Here is a 22,967-nt window from a genome sequence, read left to right as displayed (position 1 = left end):
GTAATTCCCCTACCCCCATCCCATTTTTTTATTACAAGGATATTGCAAAAATTTGTTTTGAAATTAATTCTTTGGTTAGTTTTTCAAACCAATAATCATTTTACTGGGTGGAAGCAGATAGCTCATACCTGCAACTGATTCCGTCTTGCTACCCAAGAGGCTCATGCAAGTAGGATGATTTCAACATTAATTTTAGGGAAATCTGTGCATATTTATGCTTCTATAGCTCAAAGTTATACTAGAGGTGTTAAAATACATGACTGCCAAGGACTTGTGAGGGAATTAAGATTACAGTAATTTCACGACTATAAGGCACACCCTTTTGACTAAAATTTTCCCCCGAACCCGGAAGTGCGCCTTATAGTCCGGTGCGCCTTATCTGATGTACAAAGTTCGGAAATTTGCGAACCCAGAAGTGCGATCTGTGAGCTGAGCCGGAATGCGTGGGAACTGCAGCTATGTGGGGGGAGTCAGGAACTGCGGGAACCATGGCCGCCAGGCAGGGGAAACCGGGAACCGGCGCAGCCGCCAACTGGGGAGAAGCGGGGGGAAGCGGCGCGGCCGCGGGGAAGTGCCAAGAAACGCTGCGGGAAAGCACCGAAAAGCGGCGAAAAAGCACTGTGGGAAAGTGCTGAGAAGCAGCAAAAAAGCACCACAGAAAAGCGTCGAAAAGCGGCAAAAAAGCACCGCAGGAAAGCACTGAAAAAGCACCATGGGAAAGCTCCATAAAGTAGCAAAAAAGCGCCATGGGAAAGCGGCGAAGAAGCGCCATGGGAAAGCGACAAAAAGCGGTGAAAATCACGGCGGAAAAGCGGCGAAAAAGCGGCGAAAAAGTGCTGTGGGAAAACGCTGAGAAGTGGCGCTGGCCGAGGGGAAGCCAGGATGCAGTGCGGCTGCGCGGTGGGAGCCAGGAGCCGTGAGCTGTGCCAGCTGGTGCCGGAGGCGGGCGGGACTGCCGGAGCCTGCTGCACGGGGAGAGCGCCTGGGACTGCGTTTAAAGGCTACATCGATCTTTGAAAAATGTTTGCAATTGAGCACCTGACAGTAATTCGTTACTTTGATCTACAAAGTTGCAAATGTTGCCGACTCTCGGGGGGTGTGCCTTATAGTCCAGTGCGCCTTATGGTCGTGAAATTACTGTACTTCATAGTAAGATGTGAGACCACAAAACCTCCAAGTTTTGATTTATTTTACACATGTAATGAAGACAAAACTATTATTTTTCATATTTAAGAGTATTTTAATTTCAGCCAACAAATTCTACTTCAGTTTTGTAAGATGATTAACCACACTTTTAGATGTAACTGTATATAAAATTTGTATTCTAATTCCAAATTCAGATGCAGTATTAATTTCCTCTTCAGGAAAACCATTAAACTTATCATGAAGCATGAATTTGTATTCATTGAACTTATTTAGTACTAGATCAATGAGTACATCCCTACTTGACATTAGAAGAAAAACACACACCCTGCTCACAAATTGATGTCCTAGTTTTGGCCAGGACATGGCTAATTTTTGCAGTAGGAGGCACCATGGTTAGGATCTGTAGGTTATTTGATTCCATTTCACTTTATTTTCCAGGGATGGAGGAAGGGCTGTTTTATGGGTTGGGATGGTGTTCAGTGAGCATTTGCATGTGAATCACTTCCTCTCTCTTGAACTTTCTTATTTCATAGCTGTTTCCAGTCAATTACTATTATTTCAGTTGCTAATCTTTACCTTTTGTGCCTCTAATTGTCCTCTCCAGACCACTTCGGTGGGAGGGTGAGGGAAAGGGGAAGAGAGGAGTAAGTGAACAGAACGTGGTTTAGAGTTTTTGGTGGGAGCACTAAATTGAAGAATACCATTTCTACACCGAAACAGCCTAGTTTGGCACCCATTGTGTCAAACTCTCAGAGAGTTGAGATAACAACAGACATGGCCACGGAGTGTTGGAAACAAATTAGATCTAAGCATTAGTTTTACTATGTATGGAACCACTGGTCACTGCATTGCTTGGTCTGTTCACAAGGTTGTGGTACCTAAACCTGGTAGTGAAACCAAGCAACTGGGATCCCTGTCCTGGGATGTGAGCATTGACAAAGGGATTGGCAAGAGGACAGAAACTCTTAGCCTCTGGAGCAACTCCCATCAAGTGTGAGAGAAAGGTATAAATTCTCACAAGTATATTCTAGAATTGTGGTCAAGCAGGGGGAAAGCTGTAGAGAAATGTATCTAGTACCTGAGAGAATTAGCTGTGCTGGAGGTAAGCTAGAAGGATTCAAATAACAAGCAGTCCTTTGTAGACTCAGATCAGGTCCAGCTTACACAATCTGTGGCAGAAGTTTGAATGCAGCACACCATTGTTGTACACCAACCCGTTAGCATTGATGTCAATTAAAGAAATGCAACAAAGAGGGATGCAGGTGACTACACTACTATGGCAATATGAAATATTTTTTTCCTTCCTGACTGCGGACAGACTCAAAAGATTCAAGCATATTAGAGAGGAAATGTCCTGTGCCCCTCCAATATGGACCACAGTCTATTGGAAGCATGCACTCACTCAAGAGAAAGGGTACACACCATGATATAACATCCAGTTTTACTTGACCACAGAGAAGACATGAAAAAGTTGCATGGAAAACCCACCTCTGCCCTAGCAGCACGAGTGTGTGAATTGAGAGGAAGGACAACCATCACAGGAAATTCTTCAAGGATAAAAGCTGCTCCAGTTTTCAGTGGGCAAGTTGTCAGACACAATGGAATAAAATGTTACTTCTGATCCTCTTGAAAGGACACATCCAGTCCATATTTACAAGACATGAACCATGACTACAATGACTAGAACTACAGGGGCTCTGCCTCCAGCAGGAGGAATGTGACAGCCGGATTTATTGGCCTGTGTGGATCTGATGGCTTTGTGTATCGGACCTGCAAGAGCATAAGGCTTCATTTGACACTGGCACACAGTGTACCCTGATGCCATCAAGATCTATAGTGGCAGAATCTAACTCTATACCTGGGGTGACAGAGGTTCCCAACAGCTGACAGGACTGGAACCTGAGGTGAACCTGATTGGGAATGAATGGCAAAATTATTCCATTTTATCAGCCCAAAGACTTCATTCACATAGATTAACTTAGGAGAGGGTATTTCAAGAACCTGAGAGGACATTGTTGGGCTTTTGGTTAGCTGCTGTGGAGACAGAGCTGAGCACCTTGCCTGGTCTCTCAAAGGACCCTTCTGCTGTGGGACTGGTGAAGGTCAAAGAACAACAGGTACCAATCACTACCACAACAGGGCATCATCAACAATACTGCTCCAACCAGACTCTGTGATCCTCATCCATGAGATGATTCCTGAACTGGAGCGCCAAGAAGTGGTCAGTAAGATTCACTGACCCTTTAATAGCCCCATATGGTCAGTGCCCCATATAAGTCCAGTGGAGACTGACAGTGGACTGTTGTATCCTGAGCAAAGTCACTCCACCACTGAGTGCTGCTTTGAAGGACATGTTGGAACTTGAGGATCTGGAGTCCAAGGCAGCAAAATGGTGCCACCATGTACAGTAATTTCATGACCATAAGGTGCACCGGACTATAAGGCGCACCTCCAGGAGTCGGCAAATTTTGCAACTTTGTACATTATATAAGGTGCACCGGACTATAAGGCGCACTTTTTTTTTGCTGCGAAGATCTGCGCCACGTGCAACAAAGTAACGAATTAGTAATGGAATCCCACGATCACAGAGTTTACTGGCAGGTGTTCAATTTGCAAACATTTTTCACAGATTGGTGTAACCTTTAAATGAAGCCCCAAGCACCCTCCCCATGCTGCAGGCCCTGGCACTCTCGCCTGCCCCCGGCTGGCGAGGTGGGGCTCAGGGTGACCGCGGCTCGGGGCAGGCATGGCTCACACCTCGGTGTTGCTGTGGTTCAGAATGGCTCAGGGCCGCCAAGGCTCGCGGCAGTTCGGGGTGGCTCGGGGCCATCCGCGGCTTGGGACCGTCAGCAGCACGGGGCGGCACGGCGTTGCCCGCTCCCTCTCTCCCTGTGCGGCTGCTACTGGCCGAGGGCTGGCCGCACCCGCCCCCCCTCGCGGCTCAGCTCACGGCTTGCACTTTTTTTTGCAGCGAGGAGCTGCGCCATGTGCAACAAAGTAACGAATTACTGGCAGGTGCTCAATTTGCAAACATTTTTCCAGATTGGCATAGCCTTTAAACGCAGCCCCAAGTGCCCTCCCTGTGCCGCAGGCCCTGGCACTCTCGCCCGCCCCTGGCGCCAGCTGGCGAGGCGGGACTCAGGGCTGCTGCGGCTCACGGCTTCTACGGCAGCCCACTCCCTCCCTCCCCGCACGGCCCCGGCACTCCGGCAGCCCCATGCAGCTCCAGGAGCCCCATGACCCCTGGTGCACTGGGTACCCCGTGCCGCGCCGGGAACCCCACAATCCCCGGGCTCGCCCCACGCTGCCGCTGCCCTGATGCCGGCAAGCTTGCCCCGCAATGCCGATGCCCTGATGCCGCCAGCTTTCCCTCCCCACCCGGGCCGCTCCACCGCGCTTTCCCCCTACCACCCAGGCTGCCCCGATGCTGACAAGCTTGCATCGTGCCACCGCTGCCCCGGTGCCGCTGGCTTTCCCTCCCTGCCCGGGCTGTGCTGCTGGGCTTTCCCCCCCACGCCCGGGCTGCTCCGCCACTGCCACCTTTCCCCCCACGCTGGCGCTGGCCCAAAGTTGCCAGGCTCACCCTGGCCTGGCGCTGCCCCGATGCCGCCGCCAGGCAGGCTCTGCTTGGCTCAGGACTATTGTGGGCTCGCACTTCCGGGTTGGTAAATTTCGCAACTTTGTACATTATATAAGGTGCACCGGACTGTAAGGTGCACTTCCAGGTTCAGGGGAAAATTTTAGTCAAAAGGTGCGCCTTATAGTCATGAAATTACTGTACATTGCTAATGCATTTTTCTCCATTTCTTTGTCAAGAGAGTGCAGGCCATAGTTTGCTTTTACCTGAAGGGCTGTCCCATATGCCTGGAACTGATGGCCCCAGGAGTGGAAGCACATCCCCACTATTTGCCATGGACTGATCCAGACTGAACTTGAAGAGGGTGATCCAGAACACCTGCAACCTGTTGATGGCACTATTGTGTGGCACAACACAACAGAGAGAGTTTTTTGGAAAAAAGAGTGTAATCCACATCCTCCTGAACGAGAATTTTGCCATAAAGCAAAGTCAAGGGACCTGCCCAAGAATATCAGTTTTTAGGAGTAAAATGGTACGATGGATATCATCTGATTCCAGTGGATATGGTCAACAAAAGAGCAGCTATGTCTCCACCAGCCAGCAAGAAGGAAACATAAACTTTCCTCAGTACTGTGGGTTTTTGAAGGATACATATTCTAGATACCAGTCAGATGGTAAACTCCCTCTATCAAATGACCCTGAAGAAAAATATGTTGTGGGGTCCTTAACAGCAACAAGATTTGTAAGAAATTAAACAGGAGATTCCTTGGGAGTGATGGACTCAGTTAGGACAGGACAAAATGCAAAAAATGTTCTGTACACCGCAGCCAGGGAGCATGGTCCTTCCTGGAGACTGGAAGGTAACCCCTGGGATTCTGGCGTCTGGAATACAAAGGATATGAGGCCTGTTACATCTCAACTGAAAAAGAGGCACTGACAGTTTATGAAGAAATTCAAGCTGCTTCAGAAGAGATTGTCACTGAAGCACAACTCCTCCTGGCACCCTGATAGCCTGTTCTGGACTGGATGTTTAAAAGGAAAACTCTTTTCACACATCATGCTTCAGATGCATGCAAAGTGGTTTGTGCTGATCACTGAGAAAACTCAAATAGAGATCCCTAATTCCCCAGGGATATTGGCCTGAAGGCAAAACCACAAATCACAAATTTACCTCAAGGCAAAAATTTCAGGCTATCATCATAATTGGAGGAGGAAAAGATGATGTGCTGAGGAGGTCCCATCATATATAATCAGATACAAGAAAATGAAAAGTCATATGCACTCTTTACTGATGGTTCTGCTGCATTGTAGGAATGTACTGAAAACCAAAAGCTGCTGTATGGAGTTTTGTGTGATGAGTTGCAGAAATTGGACAGGTGGATCTAGGCTGCAGAGCTGTCAGATGTCCAGTTGGCTTTAGATTTTTCTGAATGAGAGAAATGGCCAGCGCTCTGCCTCTACACTGACTTGTGGATGGTAACAAAAAGTCTCTGGGAGTGGTCCACAGAGTGGAAAAAGACCAGTTGGCTGTGTGGAGTAAACCCATCCAGACTGTTAGAATGTGGACAGATGTTGCTGCCTGGCTTGTAAAAATAAGTCATGTAGATGCAAGTGTACCCAAGAATTGGGTTACTGAAGAGCAACAATGAAAAGATGGATTGAGCTGCCAAGATTAAAGTGTCTCAGGTGGATCTGGGTTGGCAGAATAAAGGTGAATTATTTCTGGCTCAGTGAGCCCATGATGCCTCAGGTCACCATGGAAGAGATACAACAGGGAGGAGATGGGCTTGTGATTGAGGGTAGACTTAACCATGAATCCTGTCTCTCAGGTTATGCACAGCTGTAAAATATGCACTGCAGTCAAGAAGGCCAAGTGGGTAAAGCCTCTGTGGTATGGAGGACAATGGTTGAAATATAAATATGTGGAAGCCTGGGAGATTGATTACATCACACTCTCTCAAACCCACCAAGAAAGTACTATGTCTTTACAGTGGTGGAAACAACCTCTGGACATGTGCTCTGTGCCTTAAGCCACTGCCTGTAATGCCATCTTGGGCCTTGAAAAACAAGTTCTGTGGCAACATGACACCCCAGAAAGAACTGAGACAGACAGGACTAATTTTAAAAATCATTTCATAGACAGCTGTACTAGACAGCACAGTGTGGAGTGGGTGTGTCATATTCACTATCATGCACCAGCCTCTGGGAATATTGAATAGTAGAATGGACTGTTAAAAACCATATTGAAAGCCATAGGTGGTGGGACATTCAAACATTGGGGTCTACATTTTGTGGAGGCCATCTGGTTAGTCCATACTGGAGGCTTTGCTAATTGAGCTCCCCCTATGCAATTAAAACCTCCACATACTGTAGAAGGGGACAAAGTCCCTGTGGTGCATATGGAGAATACGTTTGGAAAGACAGTTTGGCTTAGTTCTGCCTCAAGCAAATGTGGGATTGTTTTGCTCAAGGATCTGGGTGCACTTGGTGTGTAATGCAGAGTGATGGGGAAACATTATGTACACCTCAAAGGGATTTGATTTTTGGGTGAGAACAGTCTGTAATGTTGAACTGTATAATGTTGGCTGCTGAATGACACTGCCACTGTATGCCATAACCACCATGGACCATGGATATGCAGACATGCCAGTTGTGAACTCCTGATGCAGCTTGCAACCATCCAACAGCACACCAACCCTTCTGCCCTGGAAGACACCTACGATGGATAGAATCCACAGTCATGGACTAAATGAACTCCATGGGCATCTTGGAGGAATGACCATTGACTACAAAAATGATAATATTGCTTACAAATACAGACATATATTTTTTTTCCTGTATATATGTGTATAGTTGGAAAGTGTAGGATCTGGGCACAAGGCAAATGGTATAGAATAAAGGGTAGATACTGTCCCGGTTCTGAACCGGTCAGGGTAATTTTCACAGCAGCCAGAGGAGGCATGGCTAGGACCCAGAGGTTATTCTGTACCACGTCACATAATTTTTCTGGGACAGGGGAAGGGCTTTCTGGGTTGTGATAATGTGACAGCAGTCAGGTTGGGCTCCATGCTGAGCATCTGCATGTGAATCACTTGCTGTTCTCTTGTACAAATTTGTATTCATATTGTTGCTGTTACTGTTTGTTTTCTTATCTCATTGATGTTTCCAGGTGATTGTTCTTAAATTATGCCCATGCTGTAGGCATGAAAGATTCTAACTAGAATACTAGTTTTTTATACTCAACGTCTAGGAGCATCTCTTCCAGCAAACATCTTCCCTTAATTAATTAGTTCTGCTAATGTACTTTAACTGGCCATTAGGGAGCTGCTCAGAAAGCTCAGAAACCAAGTGTCTCTCTGAGCACTTCAGGAAGGTGTTCCTTTCGAAGACAATGAGCCACTGGCTTTTAGTAGGTCTAAGGAGTTAGAGAATAATTATGAGTTGGCATTGAGAAATGCTTTTTTCTGAGTGACACAGCTGACACAGTAAAGGAATATTACAGTAATTTCATGACCATAAGGCGCACCTCTGGGAGTCGGCAAATTTCGCAACTTTGTACATTATATAAGGCGCACTGGACTATGAGGCACACTTTTTTTTTACAGCGAAGATCCGTGCTGTGAGCAACAAAGTAACGAATTAGTAACAGAATTGCGTGATCACAGGGTTTACTGGCATGTGCTCAATTTGCAAACATTTTTCAAAGATTACCGTAGCCTTTAAACACAACCCCAAGCACCCTCTCCTTATGCGGGCCCCAGCACTCCCACCCGCCCCCGGCTGGCGAGGTGCGGTTTGAAGTGGCTGCGGCTCCCAGCGGTTCGGGCAGCTAGGGGCTGCCGCGGCTCAGGGCAGCTCAGGGTGGCTTGGGGCCGCCACGGCTCGCAGCAGTTCGGGGCCACTGTGGTGCAGCCGCGGCTTGCACTTCTGGCTTGGCTCGGGGTGGCCGCAGCTCGCGGCTTCTGCGGCAGCCCACTCCCTCCCTCCCCGCGCTGCCCCGGTGCTCTGGCAGTTCTGTGCAGTTCGGGGACCCCCGCCCCCTCCCCCGGCCCTTTCCCCCAATGTCGGCGCAGCCCTGATGCCGGTGAGCTCGCCTCGCGCCAGCGCTGCCCTGATGCCGCCGGCTTTCCCCCCCGTGCCTGGGCTGCTCTGCCACCACCGGGCTCGCCCTGCGCCGACGCTGCCCCAATGCTGCCAGGCTTGCCCCGTGCTGGTGCTGCCCTGATGTCGCTGGGCTAGCCCCGTGCCAGCGCTGCCGTGGCCCTGCCCCGATGTCGCTAGGCTCACCCCGACCTGGCACTGCCCCGATGCCACCGCCGGGCAGGCTCTGCTCAGCTCGGGGCTGTTGCGGGCTCGCACTTCAGGGTTGTCACATTTCCGAACTTTGTCCATATATAAGGCGCACTGGACTATAAGGCGCACTTCTGGGTTCGGACCAAAATTTTAGTCAAAAGGGTGCGCCTTATAGTCATGAAATTACTGTATTTGGAAATATTTCTGTGTTTAGTTGGTGTTTTACCCTGATATTTGTATATCAGGGTCCTAAAATAAATCAAAATTGTTCTATAATAGAAGGATACTATTGATTGTTGTTCTACACAAAATCCTAACAGAACTTGTGCTCCCCTTTTATGTATGTTGTATTAACAAAAATATAATTCAAGTCTTCTTATACCCACAGAAGCTTTTCTCTGCTTAATTTCCTGAATATTTTAGCTTCTATTTGACATTAGTCAGAATAGTAACAAGTAGTTCAACACAATTATAGTACGCTACTAATTTAAGTAAATGATTTTACAGTAACAGGCTAGTTAAATTTGAATGCTCTGTGGGGAGTACTGCAGCTATGTCGTCATCCTATACACGTCTTCTCAACATAAAGTAATTTTATAGAGTGACTGAATTAAATTAAAGGGCCTTTTGAAACGTGACTTGAAAAACTGGAAAATTGAGAAATATGGGGTTATAACACTTGATCTTCTACCATCTTGTGATGCTAGAAATGGATTTTCAGTTCTGAGGGCTGGTGGCATGTTTGAACTTATGTACAGTAAATTCACGAATACAAGCCGCACTGAGTATAAGTCGCATCTCTGGGTGTTGGCAAATATTTCGGTTTTTGTCCATAAATAAGCCGCACCCGAATATAAGCCGCTCTGCTGTTCGCAGCGAGGACCCACGTGCAATTAGTAACAGAACCGCGGGAGGGCGGGGTTTACTGGCTGAGCTAAGGCTGTGCAGGCTCGGCCTGCTAGGGGCTGCCGACGGGGCCAGGTGGCCCAGCCCGGTGCTGCCGCTCGGGGCCGGCCGCCGCTGCCACTGGGCTCGGTCACCCCGGGTCGGCGCTGCCCCGCGGTGGCAGGCAGGGACGGAGCTTCCCCTGCTCCTACGGCAGCGGCGGCGGGCGGGGACGGAGCTTTCCCGCGCCCGAGGCGCCGGCGGCGGGCGCGGACAAAGCACCCCGCCTCCTCCCCGAGCCGCGGCAATGGCTGCGCGGGGCTCCCGTCGGCTCCCCGAGACGTGGCAATGACGGCACGCGCTTCCACCCGCCTCCCTGGGCCACAGCAATGGCTGCACAGGGCTCCCGTCGGCTCCCCGAGCTGCGGCAATGGCGGCGCGCACTTCCTCCCCCCTCCCCGGGCCGCGGCAATGGCTGCGCAGGGCTCCTGTCGGCTCCCCGAACCGCGGCAATGGCGGTGCCCCCCACCCCATCCTCTCCGGGCCGCGGCAATGACGGCGCAGGGCTCCCCCCCCCCCTCGAGCCGCGGCAATGGCGGCACGCACTTCCACCCCCCCTCCCCTGGGCTGGGGCAGAGGAGGGAAGAAGGAGCTCTCCCGCCTCTCTCCCCGCCCCCCGTGCTGCCTGCAGGGAGCCAGGGCAACACAGTAACACTGTGACAATTGTGAAATGCCGGCTTTTACTGGCAGGTGCTTGGCTCGGCACTCTGGCTGGCACGTCTGGGGTTGTAAATGTCAGAAAATTATTCACATATTAGCCGCTCCCGACTATTAACTGCACTTCCGGGTTTCCACCAAAATTTTTGTCAAATTGCTGCGGCTTGTATTCGTGAAATTACTGTAGTTAAAATGTAAATGTAATCTAAAGATAACGTGAAATCTTGGGTTCATAGCATCATAGAATACCAGGCTGGAAGGAAGCTGAAGGATTATCTGGTACAACGTTTCTTGACAGAAGCACTGTCTAGATAAGATGATCCAGCACCCTTATCCAGCTGAATCTTAAGTGTCCAGCTCTGTATTCCAGCTGTGCCTGGCAGGTGCTAGGTAGAGTGGAATAATGATTTCATTATCCCTGCTGGTGACACCCTTGTTGATGCTGCCCACCATTCTTTTGTTTTCTTCACCAGAGCACCACGGTGTTCACTCATATTAGCTTGTTGTCCAACAGGATCCTCAGGGCCTTTTCCACAGAGCTGCTCCCCAACTGGGTTGTTCCCAGCCTGGAACCTGTTGTGGTCCTGGATTATGTTTTCCCAGGTGTATGACTTTACATTTGTCCTTGTTGAACTTCTTAAGGTTCTTGTGAACCCACTCTTCCAGCCTATCCAGGTCTACCTGCAGGATGACTCTCCCTGTAGATGTGTTCCATTTCCCACTTGATTTGGTGTCATCAACATTCAGGATACACTTGTTCCCATCATCCAAATCACTTATAAAGATATTAAACAGTATTGGGTCCTGTATTGATTGCTGGAGTATCCTGTTTGTGACAGGTTGCTAGTTTGATTACTGGGGCTTGTCAGCCAGTTCCTCACCTGCTGCATGGACCACTTGTCCATACTATAATGCATCAGTGTCTTTCGGAGGAGGCTACTGGAAACTATATCAAACGCCTTGGAGAAATCCAGGTAGACAATGTCCACAGTTTGTCCCACATCAACCAACCAGGTTACTTTCTCATAGAAAACTGTCAGTGGTTTCTTTGGAAGAAATTGCTAATCTGCATCCAGCCAGCCTTATCTGAAAGACTGAAAAAGATGTGCAAGCCCTGAAAAATCAGTCCTGACACTGATATTTTCTCATGAAAGATTTGCTCTGAGAACTGAACTCTCTGGAAAACTGCAGTGAGAAGCATTCTTGTGCTGAAGTGGTTTTTAGTTGGTGCATAGAAATACCAAGCAAGCAGGGAAAGTTCTAATGAAAAGTCACTGGAATTAAAATGCTTAATTCACCAGCTTCTCCTTGGACTACAGCATTTCTATTGAGACTCAAATTGTCCACAATTTATATAAAAAAACCCAAAACCCCAATCTAAACAAAATCCAAACTTAATTAAAGTAAAATGAGAGGTTTTTACAATTGTGACATAATATATGAAAAGTGCAATGTGTCTTGCCTTTTAAAATTTTCTTCTCAATTTTTTCTCCAGGGTGACAAAGAAGCAGAACTAGGGCTGCCCTTCTCTCCTCTGTGTGATCGGAAATCTACTATGGTTGCTCAGTCTCAAATAGGTATGTCTCTTTTGATGCATGCAAAGCAGCATCTTAAAAAAAAAAACCCTTCATCTTCTCAATAAGATCCTACTGATCTCATAATTTGGAATTATGTTAAAGAGAGGAATAAGGAACAATGGCATTATTTTCCCCAGATCAACAATTCAAAGAGGAGTGATTAAATTTCTGGTGCTGGTTCCATACAGTAACCAAATTACCTCTGATGTATCTGCAGATATAACTACAGTACCTGGTTATGACACTTACTCCATGATTTTGTGAGCTGTGAAGGCAGGGTACACATGAGAATGTCATGTGAATGGGAGTCGTTGGTGTATAGGAAAATGTAATGTCAGTTTCTTTGATGACCTGGACAAAACAATTTATTCCTTTCACCCTCTCCCTCCCAATGCTTTAAACCAACCATTTTATGGATGCCAAGCAACTAGCAAACCTTTTTCTGTGCCACCCATTCAGAAAAAGAGATCTTTTTATAGACTCACCGACAACACTTTCGCTACCTCTCCTTCAGTTACTGAGTGAGAAAGTAGGGGAAGGATGAGGCAACAAGCTTCACATTTAGTGAAAGAACAAGAGGGGGTCTAAGCAAAGTAAAACCATTCAGGGACCTTGGTGCAATAAAGAGAACATGGAAAAGGTGTATTTGGTGGTTGATTTTTGTACCTTGGAAGTAAATGAAGGAGATAGAACATGTTCCAACCTCACTGGCCAAATGGAAAAAAAGGAGAAAGATTACATGGATGCTAAAATTGAGAGAACTGAGAAAAACAGAAAGACAGAAAATATATTCAAGAAAGAAAACAAAAAATTGAAGCAAGAAATTCCTCTCAAAGAATGAAACAAAGACTTCCCTGAATCTAGGAAAGTACAGATTCATATCTTTGACTAAGAGTTGCTTCTGTTTAAAACAATTTCATTGTTCCTGGCAGCCATTATCTCAGAGATGGCATCCCAGATTTTTCTGGCTTTGTAAATTTAGAAAATTCACTTAAGAATCTGAGTTTGAAGAGCCCTATACAAGCCTGGCCTGGTTACCAGGCTTGTACCATTTACTCCTCTGGAACAATAACCTACCTTACAACTGTGTGTTCTGCCAGTAACTCAGTGGAGGAAAGTAGCAACAAACTTGAAGTCTCAGTGCTACAGTCTCAGTTAAAACTCATGTTGGAGACTCCTGGACAAGGGCTTATTGCTGTGCTGTGGAAGAAGATAAGCTTTCCCTCTCTTGTAGCCGTGAGAGAAAGTACAGGTGGATACATTTCTTACACGTCTGTTTTATCAGCTTTCAGAAACGTTCCTCTGTCCTTACAGGGTAGAGGAGTTGTGCCTTCTCCGGGGTCCCACTACATAGCGTTGTGTATGCTTGGGAACCAGTTTCCTGGTCCTCTCCTTTTGTCCACCTTGGCTCAGAAAGACCAGAAGAGGAAAGAAACTTCTGTTCCAACGCCCCTTGTGTCAAACCATGGCAAAATTAATGTTATATTAAACCATCACAAATACAACTCATCTTGAAGACACTTGTCAGTAGGCAAAGGCAGGCTTATTTAGTCACATACTATTTCATTTGTGCAGTTTAGTAATCCATTGACATTAATAGACTACTCTTTATTTTTGCCTTCTACCATTATAAAATTATTAATTTCTCAGTATGTTGCACATTTTGACAGTGTTTTTCTTTAATGTCCCTTTTGTTAAATGGCAACCACCTGTTTTCTGGATATCTGCTGAGATAATACTTTCAAAGTTGTAGCTAGATTTTCAGACAAATCTCTTTTTATTAATTTATTTACCCAATTAATAGCCTCAAAAAATTGTTTCCTAGAATAGTAATTGCATTTCTTTGCATTATTAAGTTTTTACTGAATGCCAAATTGTGCTATTATATGGTTGGACTTGATGATCTTAAACATCCTTTCCAACCTGAGTGATTCTATGATTGTCATCTGCACCAAGCAGCCATCAATTCTATCAAATTAAAAACCTTTGTTCTTTGTGAAATAAAATTGTGCTTTTAATTCTATCAAGGACACAACCTAGAAATTGTTTTCTGGTGGCTCAACTTCTTTGTAGTTGCTGGTTTGCTGCTGTAAGGTCGCTGTAGATGCAACAGTGGGCACACATTTTCATTAATGAAAGCTTTTCACAAATGCAGACTGAAGGTTTTGGAAGTATGGACTTACACTCAACAGAAGAAAACCCCTCAAAGGAAAGAATGTGTCTCTCTTGTTGTGTCAGGTTATGAATTGTTCAGTTTAAACTAATAAATTAAAATACCATAAATATAAATCATTGAACTTTATTTTGAAAACCTATTAATGTTGACTATAATGGCCAATTTGTCATCCTTTTTCTTATTCAATAGAATGAGTATGGCAAACATTTCTGTACCATAGTGAAGTACAGAAATTGGGAGAGACTTTTGTTGGGAAGTCAAGCTGTTTGTCAGAGTGGCTGAGAGAAAAAAGCTGCAAAGAAAACCAGACCAAGACTATTGCATTTTCTAAGATGCATATCAGGAACTAAAACTTCTCTGGCTCGAACTCTAGGAAGCTTGTCCTACTGAAGATCAGCCTTTATTATCATTGTCCTCTTTTGCAGCTTATAAATGCAACAGCATGCTTTTAATTTGTTCTTTTACTGTCAAAAAATAAAAATGCACTTTTAGAAAACATTGGATAAAGGCTGATGAGAGCATGCTGCTGGTTTTCTTTTATGGTGGATTTCAGAGAAGTTGTCCTCTACCCAATTTTTTCTATGTTGATGTTCACAGGTATAATGAATGAACACTAGGCATATGCCTGGAGTTCACTCAGCATGCAACATTAACTGGTAAAATCATCTTAGTTTCTAGGATACAGAAATGTTTATCATGCTCATTCTATTGAAGGAGAAAAAGAATGATAAACTGGTCATTAGCAGGTTTTAAATAGGTTTTAGAACTCAGGCTTATTATTTGATATTCAGGGTTTTAAGTAGCAAACTAAATTACCGTATTTAAATCTCAGTGTCTTCAGATAAAGAGTAAGAGCACACAAGGAGGGGGAGGCATGTGGGAATATGACAAAAGTTACATAGTTTTTAATAAAGTAATAATTTATTTTTCTACAGTAGCAGTTATGATTCCAACTTTATTATAATCCCTATTTTACGGTAACATAGTCAAATGATTTATTCATTTTATAGACAATAAAAAGAAAAGAAAAGAAAAAAAAAGAAAAAAAAGAAAACCAAAGAAAAGTTGTCCTATGAATTTGAGTTTTTTTGTTTAAAAGTTTGTTTAATTTGAGTGGTCCCTTTTGGCACCTCTGCTCGTCTTTGTTGATGAGATGCAAGACCTGTCACAGGGAAAGCTTGATTCTTAGACACAACTATTCAATGTGTTTATGTGCAACTGTTCAGTATTTCAAGAAACAGATCCCTCCATCTTGCTGCTGAAGTTAATGACACATTCATGTGTCTGGTATCAGAGATTTGCATGTCTCAGGGTTGTTAGAGGTGAAGGAGTAAGTAGCAGTGGTATTACTTGCTGAGCAGAATGACAAGGTACTATGACTTCGGTTTCTTTGGTCATTAAGAGGTAAATAAGTTTTTGAGTGAAGAGCATAGAAGAGACATATAGACAGACACACAAATGTGTAAATCAAGTTCTCATTATCCTTAGGATTCCTGTGGCATGCTTAACACTGTTCTCAGTCAGTAAAATTTTCAGTGCTTAAAAAATTATATGAAGTTTGCTGGGATTATCTGCGTTGTGATCTAGAATACAATTTCCTGTTCAAACTTTATACTGCGTGCAATCTGATTAACTTCCTGGGAATTCTTTGTTCCCTACATTTTAATAGATAAGACTGACCCAGTGATATGGAGGCACACAATTCACATGTCCAGATAAGACTGCATGTGAGTCCAGATTTATAGATTGTTACTTGAAAGTCATGTTTTAAATTTGATTGGCATGAAAATACACCTAATAATCTATTCTTTTAGAAATTTAGCAAAAATATGGGGAGGGAAATGGAGCTAGGAGGATGCTCAACTGCTTTGCACTCAAGCACCTGTGAATTCAGGTGCATGAACCACATGACCTCCTCTTTTGTTGTTCACTTATCACCTAGAATCACCAATACCATAGAAACATATCATGACCTGCTCAGAGAAATTACAATATTATTAATGAATAATGAATAATACATAATTAAAAAATATCTAAAATCTAAAATTTAGATCTAAATATCTAAAAATTATTAGTAGGGATTTGTAGCAGTAGTAATTGTAACCTGGACTCCAGTGTGCCTTAGGAGGGATTAAGGGCTTTGTTGTTTTCTTGGCTACCTGCAACACTAAGCAATTTCATAAGTGAAGTGCTAAAAGAATTAGGGAAATGTGTAAGCTACTGTAAGTAACTCACTTCAACATTTTATTCATGCAATTTGGATTTTTCTTCATCTCATGACCTTATGGCCACAGGGCTCTTCATTTTGCACTTCCCAACGCTCAGATTAGAGCCATATTCATCTCTATCAAACTGAATACTGAAAATATTTTGGTCTTTATTTTTTCCCTTTTTTTAAATATTAAAAAATGTGGGGAAAGCATCTAGATCTGTTTTATTATCAACAAGAAAAAATTGACCAAGCACTGAGCAAAGACAATTCAGAGCAACATCTTGATATGCAGTAAGAGAGGTTTAAGCTTACTGGTATTATTATTATTGTTCTAATTACAGTAATTTCACGATTATAAGCCACACCATTTTGATTAAAATTTTGCTCCCAAACTGGAAGTGCGGCTTACACTTAGGAGCGACCAATATATGAACAAATTTAGGAAATTTCCAAACCCGGAAGTGAGAGCCTGCAAGCACGGCAGCGCTGCCCGCCCCTGACAAGTGCGGTGACAGTGGCAGCCAGGCACGCCACTCTCCCACTTCCTGGTGGCTGTGGCAAGCGGGGCCGGAGCTGCTCCCTGGCAGCCGCCTCAAGTAGGGCCAAGCCAGTAAACTCCGCGATCCTGCGATTCTATTACTAGAGAACAAAAGTGCGGCTTACAATCCGGTGCAGCTTATATATGGAGGAAAAATGAAATTATGCTGACACCCCGGAAGTGCGGTTTATAATTGGTGCGGCTTGTAATCATGAAATTACTGTATTTTCTTTTTTGAGAGAGTCCTTCTTTGATGGTGAACTTTATTTTAAAGTTTTATTAAAATCTACTAGGAATTTGACTTCAATATCACACTACTCTTATAAAACAAGTCTTGATGAGTCTGTTTATTTTCTGATTTGCCACAGTGTCTTTCCAATATTTAAGTAGGTACCTTTTATTGCATGCTATATTGAGGGTCTTAGGTTGGGGATTAATGTATAACTCAGTTTTCCCTTTCTAGTATGTGCCTATTCCTCTTTCAAAGTATATTTTTTTACTGTCATTTACAGTGTAGTCATCTGTATTCATTGAAGCAGGGACTCCACATAAATTCTCCTCTTGCCTGCTTGACTCTGCTTGTGTTTCTCCACAGGTTTCATTGATTTCATTGTGGAACCCACCTTTACTGTGCTGACCGACATGACAGAGAAAATTGTGACTCCGCTAATTGATGAAGCTTCCCACTCTGGCCTGTCTGGATTTAGGCGTTCCAGGTGAATAACCTTGCATCCTCTCCCTTCCCTCTGCACTAGGTGCCATTGCAATCACAACTGCCCTGGTTTCCCCCCTCTACAGTGTATGTCTTTCTTGTGGCTTAAAGACACCCATATCTGCATTGTCAGCACCGAAGCTCACCCCATGAGGTGACTTTGTGCAGGGAAAGTCCAGCCTGGAACAGGTCCAAGAGGGAGGAGGGTGCATCAGCCTGAGCCATAACTTCCAAGGCAAAGAGCAAAAATGGTTGTAGCCATGTAATCAGATACACTCTCAGTGCTCTCAGTCACTAATGTCAGAGAGAAGGTAATGAAAGTAATTGGGAGGCACTTGTTTCTTCATGCCTGGAAGTATAAATGGGATTGAAACACAAATGATAGCTGCAAGGACTAAGCACACTTTTGTGATAGTATTTAGGGTTATGCAGATGTGTGAAAAACCACCACAATTACCTGGAAGTTTAGGTGTAGGAAGTCTTGGCCCATTCAACCTACACTGCTGTTTTAGAGATACTGTTCTTCTATTAGTTTAATTGGCAAGGCATGTCTTGGGATTCAAATCCCACATGGCTAGTGTTCCCTAGAGTAGGGCTATCATGTCAGGATTCACTGTCCCAGGTGACTTCTTTGCTGTTGGGTAAACAAAGACCAAACACTAATATCGTTCTCTGTCTTTGCTTGTTGCCTTTATTAAACTGTTCACAATAAAACATCAAAAGTTGACTGTAAGATCTGTAACAGAAATTATTGTCTGAGCCTCAGCTGAGGTCACCAAGCTCTTGACAGAGATTGAGCTGTGCCTAATACCTCCCATTGGTGAAATTTAGGAGACTTCTCCTGTGACGTACAGTAAATTCACGAATACAAGCCGCACTGACTATAAGCCGCATCTCTGGGTGTTGGCAAATATTTCGGTTTTTGTCCATAGATAAGCCGCACCCGAATATAAGCCGCTTTGTCGTTCGCAGCGAGGACCCGCGTGCAATTAGTAACAGAACCGCGGGAGGGCGGGGTTTACTGGCTGAGCTAAGGCTGTGCAGGCTCGGCCCGCTAGGGGCCGCTGACGGGGCCAGGTGGTCCAGCACGGTGCTGCAGCTCGGGGCCGGCCGCCGCTGCCACTGGGCTCGGTCACCCCGGGTCGGTGCTGCCCCGCGGTGGCAGGCAGGGACGGAGCTTCCCCTGCTCCTACGGCAGCGGCGGCGGGCGGCGACGGAGCTTTCCCGCGCCCGTGGCGCCGGCGGCGGGCAGGGACGGAGTTTCCCCGCTCCTGCCGCGGCAGCGGCGGGCGGGGACAAAGCACCCCGTCGGCTCCCCGAGCCGCGGCAATGGCAGCGCGCACTTCCCCCCCCTCCCCGGGCCACAGCAATGGCGGCGCGCGCTTCCCCCCCCTCCCCGGGCCACAGCAATGGCGGCGCGCGCTTCCCCCCCCTCCCCGGGCCGCGGTAGGGGCGGCCCAGGTCCCCCCTCTCCTCCCCGGGCCGCAGCAATGGCAGCGCGGGGCTCCCGTCGGCTCCCCGAGCCGCAGCAATGGCGGTGCGGGCTTCCCCCCACCTCCCCGGGCCGCGGTAGGGGCGGCCCGGGTCCCCCCTCTCCTCCCCGGGCCGCAGCAATGGCGGCGCGGGCTTCCCCCACCCTCCCCGGGCCGCGGTAGGGGCGGCCCGGGTCCCCCCTCTCCTCCCCGGGCCGCGGCAATGGCGGCGCCGGGCCCCCCCCGTCTCTCCCCTGGGCTGTGGCAGAGGAGGAAAGAGAGCTCTCCCGCCTCTCTCCCCGCCCCCCGTGCTGCCTACAGGGAGCCAGGCTCCACCCGCAGTGCAACAAAGTAGCGATTTGTAACAATCGCAAAATGCCGACTTTGCAGCTGCTCGGCTCAGCACTCTGGCAGGCACTTCTGAGGTTGTATTAGCCGCTCCTGATTATTAGCCGCATTTCCGGTTTAGGAGCAAAATCTTAGTCAAATTGGTGCGGCTTGTATTCGTGAAATTACTGTATTTGATTTCTAGAATTGTCTGAGTTTCCAGTAATATTTAGGAAGTGAAGATATAAAAAAAAATTAGTTACAGCACTTTGAGTGATTCTATTTCTCCGTGAGAATGAATGCCAAGAAACAGACAGAGAAAAGCAGCCCTTTATTTCTAATAGTGGCTCAGGTTGTACTCTTTGCTTTAACATTGGTTGGCCTGGGGTGGGAGAGAAGGGGAGGATAAGGGATTCAAGTTTAGTTTTTCCAGGGAGTTCTGTTATCTGACTTTCAATCGTTATTTTTTTCTTAGCTGTATTTGAGTGTATGGGATGCTGATTTATTCTGTATTTTGTGGTACTGTGTCCCAGTTTGAATAGCATTAATCCCTCTGAAGTTAAAAGATCAAGTGTCAAGAGCACTGGATCCGAAGGAAGTGCCTCAGTTAACTACTCCATACTCACTGTGGACTTCAAAGGTTTTAAAGCCACCTGGACTGAGGTGGTGCAGCAGAACAGGGAGAAATGGAAAGCACAAGCCACCAAAGGTAACAACCAGGCCTCTTAGTGAAAGAATAAAATTCTGTTGACCTCTTCTTCTTCACACTCATTTTCAATCTAACCATTCTCAAATTGTTTGTTTGAAAGAATCCACCTATTGACTTCAACAACCCCCTCTGAATTCAAAAAGACAGGGACATTTGTGTCTCAACTGTGACTTATATTCTTCTAAGGCAGTGTAAGTGTACATAACAAAGAGGATGTGAACAATGGGAGGAGGACAGATTTAAAGGGAATTCCCCTAAAGTCACAAATGAGGCTCAATGGGTGCAAAAATAGCTGGAATCCTATTTGTAAAGATAGGGTTATCAATTGTTTATTGTTCAGGTTGAAAGGGGGTGGTAGTTTTAGAGATGGATGGTAGCTGGGGGATAGTTCAGGGGGGAAGGATAAGATTTTCTCTATTCACAGCTGGTTTCTTATTTCTGGTGATAACTTGGAAAATTAATTAGGAACTAAGCTGAAAATGTGTATGATGACATTGGTGTGGGAAGGACTTCAAACATTTCAGAAGAATGTGAAGGCGGCTTTGGTTGAAGGTTGACCAAAGTTCAACATCCCAACATCCCACCATCACTGAAAAAACACAACAAAGCAAAGCAAAGCAAAGCAAAGCAAAGCAAAGCAAAGCAAAGCAAAGCAAAGCAGCACTCCCCCCGACCCCAACACACAAAAAAACCCCACAGAAGACTTTGCTTCTATGACCCCTCTGGCATTCTTCTAATCTTTTCATCAGTAACAAGGCTCTTAATGCTGTTCTGTGTCCAGTTTTGGCCACTGCAGTTGAAAAACATATGAACCAGTTGTAGTCAATGCACAGTATAGCAATGAAAATTATGATAACTTGTTTATAGCTAAGAAAGTGTATAGCTGAAAGCAGTTTTTTGAAGACTACTGCAGCTGCAAAATAAGGAAACTATTTTTTATTCAAATACCCTGGACCACTAAGAGGAGAAAAAATCGGCAGGTTATTACAGACATTATTATTATGTCTAATAAGTTAGACATTAGCAAATCTCTATTATTGGAGTTCTTTTGGAAATACTGAGAGCCATATTTTGAGAATTATTTAGGTATAATTGTCCTTTAGCTCAAGGGTATGGATGATCACCCAAGATATCCTAGAGCCCTTACGTGATTTACACCAGATTTGGAGCAAAAAAAAAAAAAAAAGGAGGAATATTTCATGTTTTTTCTTTCCTTCGTGAAACTGTGATACAATATATTCTCTGATCTGAATGGTTGTTGCTCAATCACTTACTTAATGGAGTTTTTAAATTTCATATAAATGGAAGGAGTTTGATTTTAATGTATTATATGGCTGTGATTTTAGGGATTTGGCATAGTTCTCTGAAGTGCAGATTTTCCCTCTCCAACTGAAAGACTGTCTAAAGGTTCAGGAAATCATGTATTATTCAAAACAAGTTTTCTTTGTGATTAAATTCTGCCATTAAGGAAAAACACTTTCCAGGAACATGAAAACAAAACCATAACTCAAAATCTCTTTATTTCCCAGGGACCTCTTTTTTTGGTTAGTTGGTTGGTTGGTTTTGGTGGTTTTTGTTTGTTTGTTTTATTTACTATCAATTTATTATAAATTCCTTATGGGCCAAATTAAAGCTAACCAAACAAGCAAAGCATTAAATATGTTCAATGTCTTGCAGTATAGGAGTGTTGAGTGAATGAAGTTACAATACAAGTAACTAGTTTTAAGAATTTAATTTCAACATGTACCATATGTATTTTTTTGACTAATCATAAAATGTATAAAAATCCTATGTGCAAGACAGACCTGTGGTGACTTTTACATAATTTCTTTGTTTCTAGGTACATGTAGCATGCATATTTTTTTGATCCTGAAGGAGTTATACAAACATATGGCCCAGCATACCTTTGTATGGGCTGAGGACTAAGGAACTGTTTTTGGACTCTAGACCACTTGCATCAGTACCTTTGGTCTGCTGCTATTTTCTCTTGACCTACACCACCCTCCTTGCCTGTCTTGTAGCAAGGCCTGGCACACAGCAGGGGCTTGAATTGCTGACCCTTGACAAACTGGTGTCTTGCAGTCAAGATGCATTGCCAATAAAAACAATTATTATTAAGACAATACAGAAACATTTACTGCTTGTTGACAGCAAATAGACATTGGGGATCAAAAAGGAAGGAACATATTATTGCTATTTTTGTAGCTAACACTTTTATTAAATTATTTGTGAAGAGATTTGTAAAAATAAAAGATTTCTCATACTGTGTGGGAAGAGTGAGTTTATTACTGATTGGTTTTTTGTTTGTTTTTTTGGGGTTTTTTTGCCTAAATGATCATCATTAAAGAGCAACAAATAAAAGAACTGTCTAAACAAACACTCTACTGTACAAAGCACCACTTAGATAAAGTATGTTCTGACACTAATTTTGACAAGAGACACTTATCCAATGGTGTTGTAGCAAACCCAGTTCTCCTGAGACAAGGAAACCTGTGGTTCAGGTGCAGCATAAAGCTTTTTTTTTTAAACCCCTGAGTGAGAGGAAACTTTTGGTATGCCATGAGACCCTGACATTAGATCAGTTGATTGGGTATGGATTTGACCTCTCTATGGTGCATTCACTTTA

At 44.9% G+C, this 22,967-nt stretch overlaps 1 protein-coding gene across 5 annotated transcripts in view; it reads left to right on the top strand.

Annotated features, from left to right (window-relative positions):
* Positions 1-22,967, top strand: part of PDE1C (phosphodiesterase 1C) — a 255,859-nt gene that overhangs the window by 200,745 nt on the left and 32,147 nt on the right. For all 5 annotated transcript variants that reach the window (XM_033078935.1, XM_033078973.1, XM_033078964.1 and 2 more), the window contains 3 exons: positions 12,114-12,195; positions 17,717-17,837; positions 20,166-20,341. In XM_033078935.1, coding sequence (XP_032934826.1) covers positions 12,114-12,195; positions 17,717-17,837; positions 20,166-20,341 — 379 coding nt within the window. The remainder of the gene's footprint in view (positions 1-12,113; positions 12,196-17,716; positions 17,838-20,165; positions 20,342-22,967) is intronic.

The sequence above is a fragment of the Catharus ustulatus genome, chromosome 1 (assembly GCF_009819885.2).
Source record: "Catharus ustulatus isolate bCatUst1 chromosome 1, bCatUst1.pri.v2, whole genome shotgun sequence".
In the NCBI taxonomy this organism is placed as follows: domain Eukaryota; kingdom Metazoa; phylum Chordata; class Aves; order Passeriformes; family Turdidae; genus Catharus; species Catharus ustulatus.
Note: the sequence above shows the minus strand (reverse complement) of the source record. Positions and strands in the feature narration are given on the sequence as shown.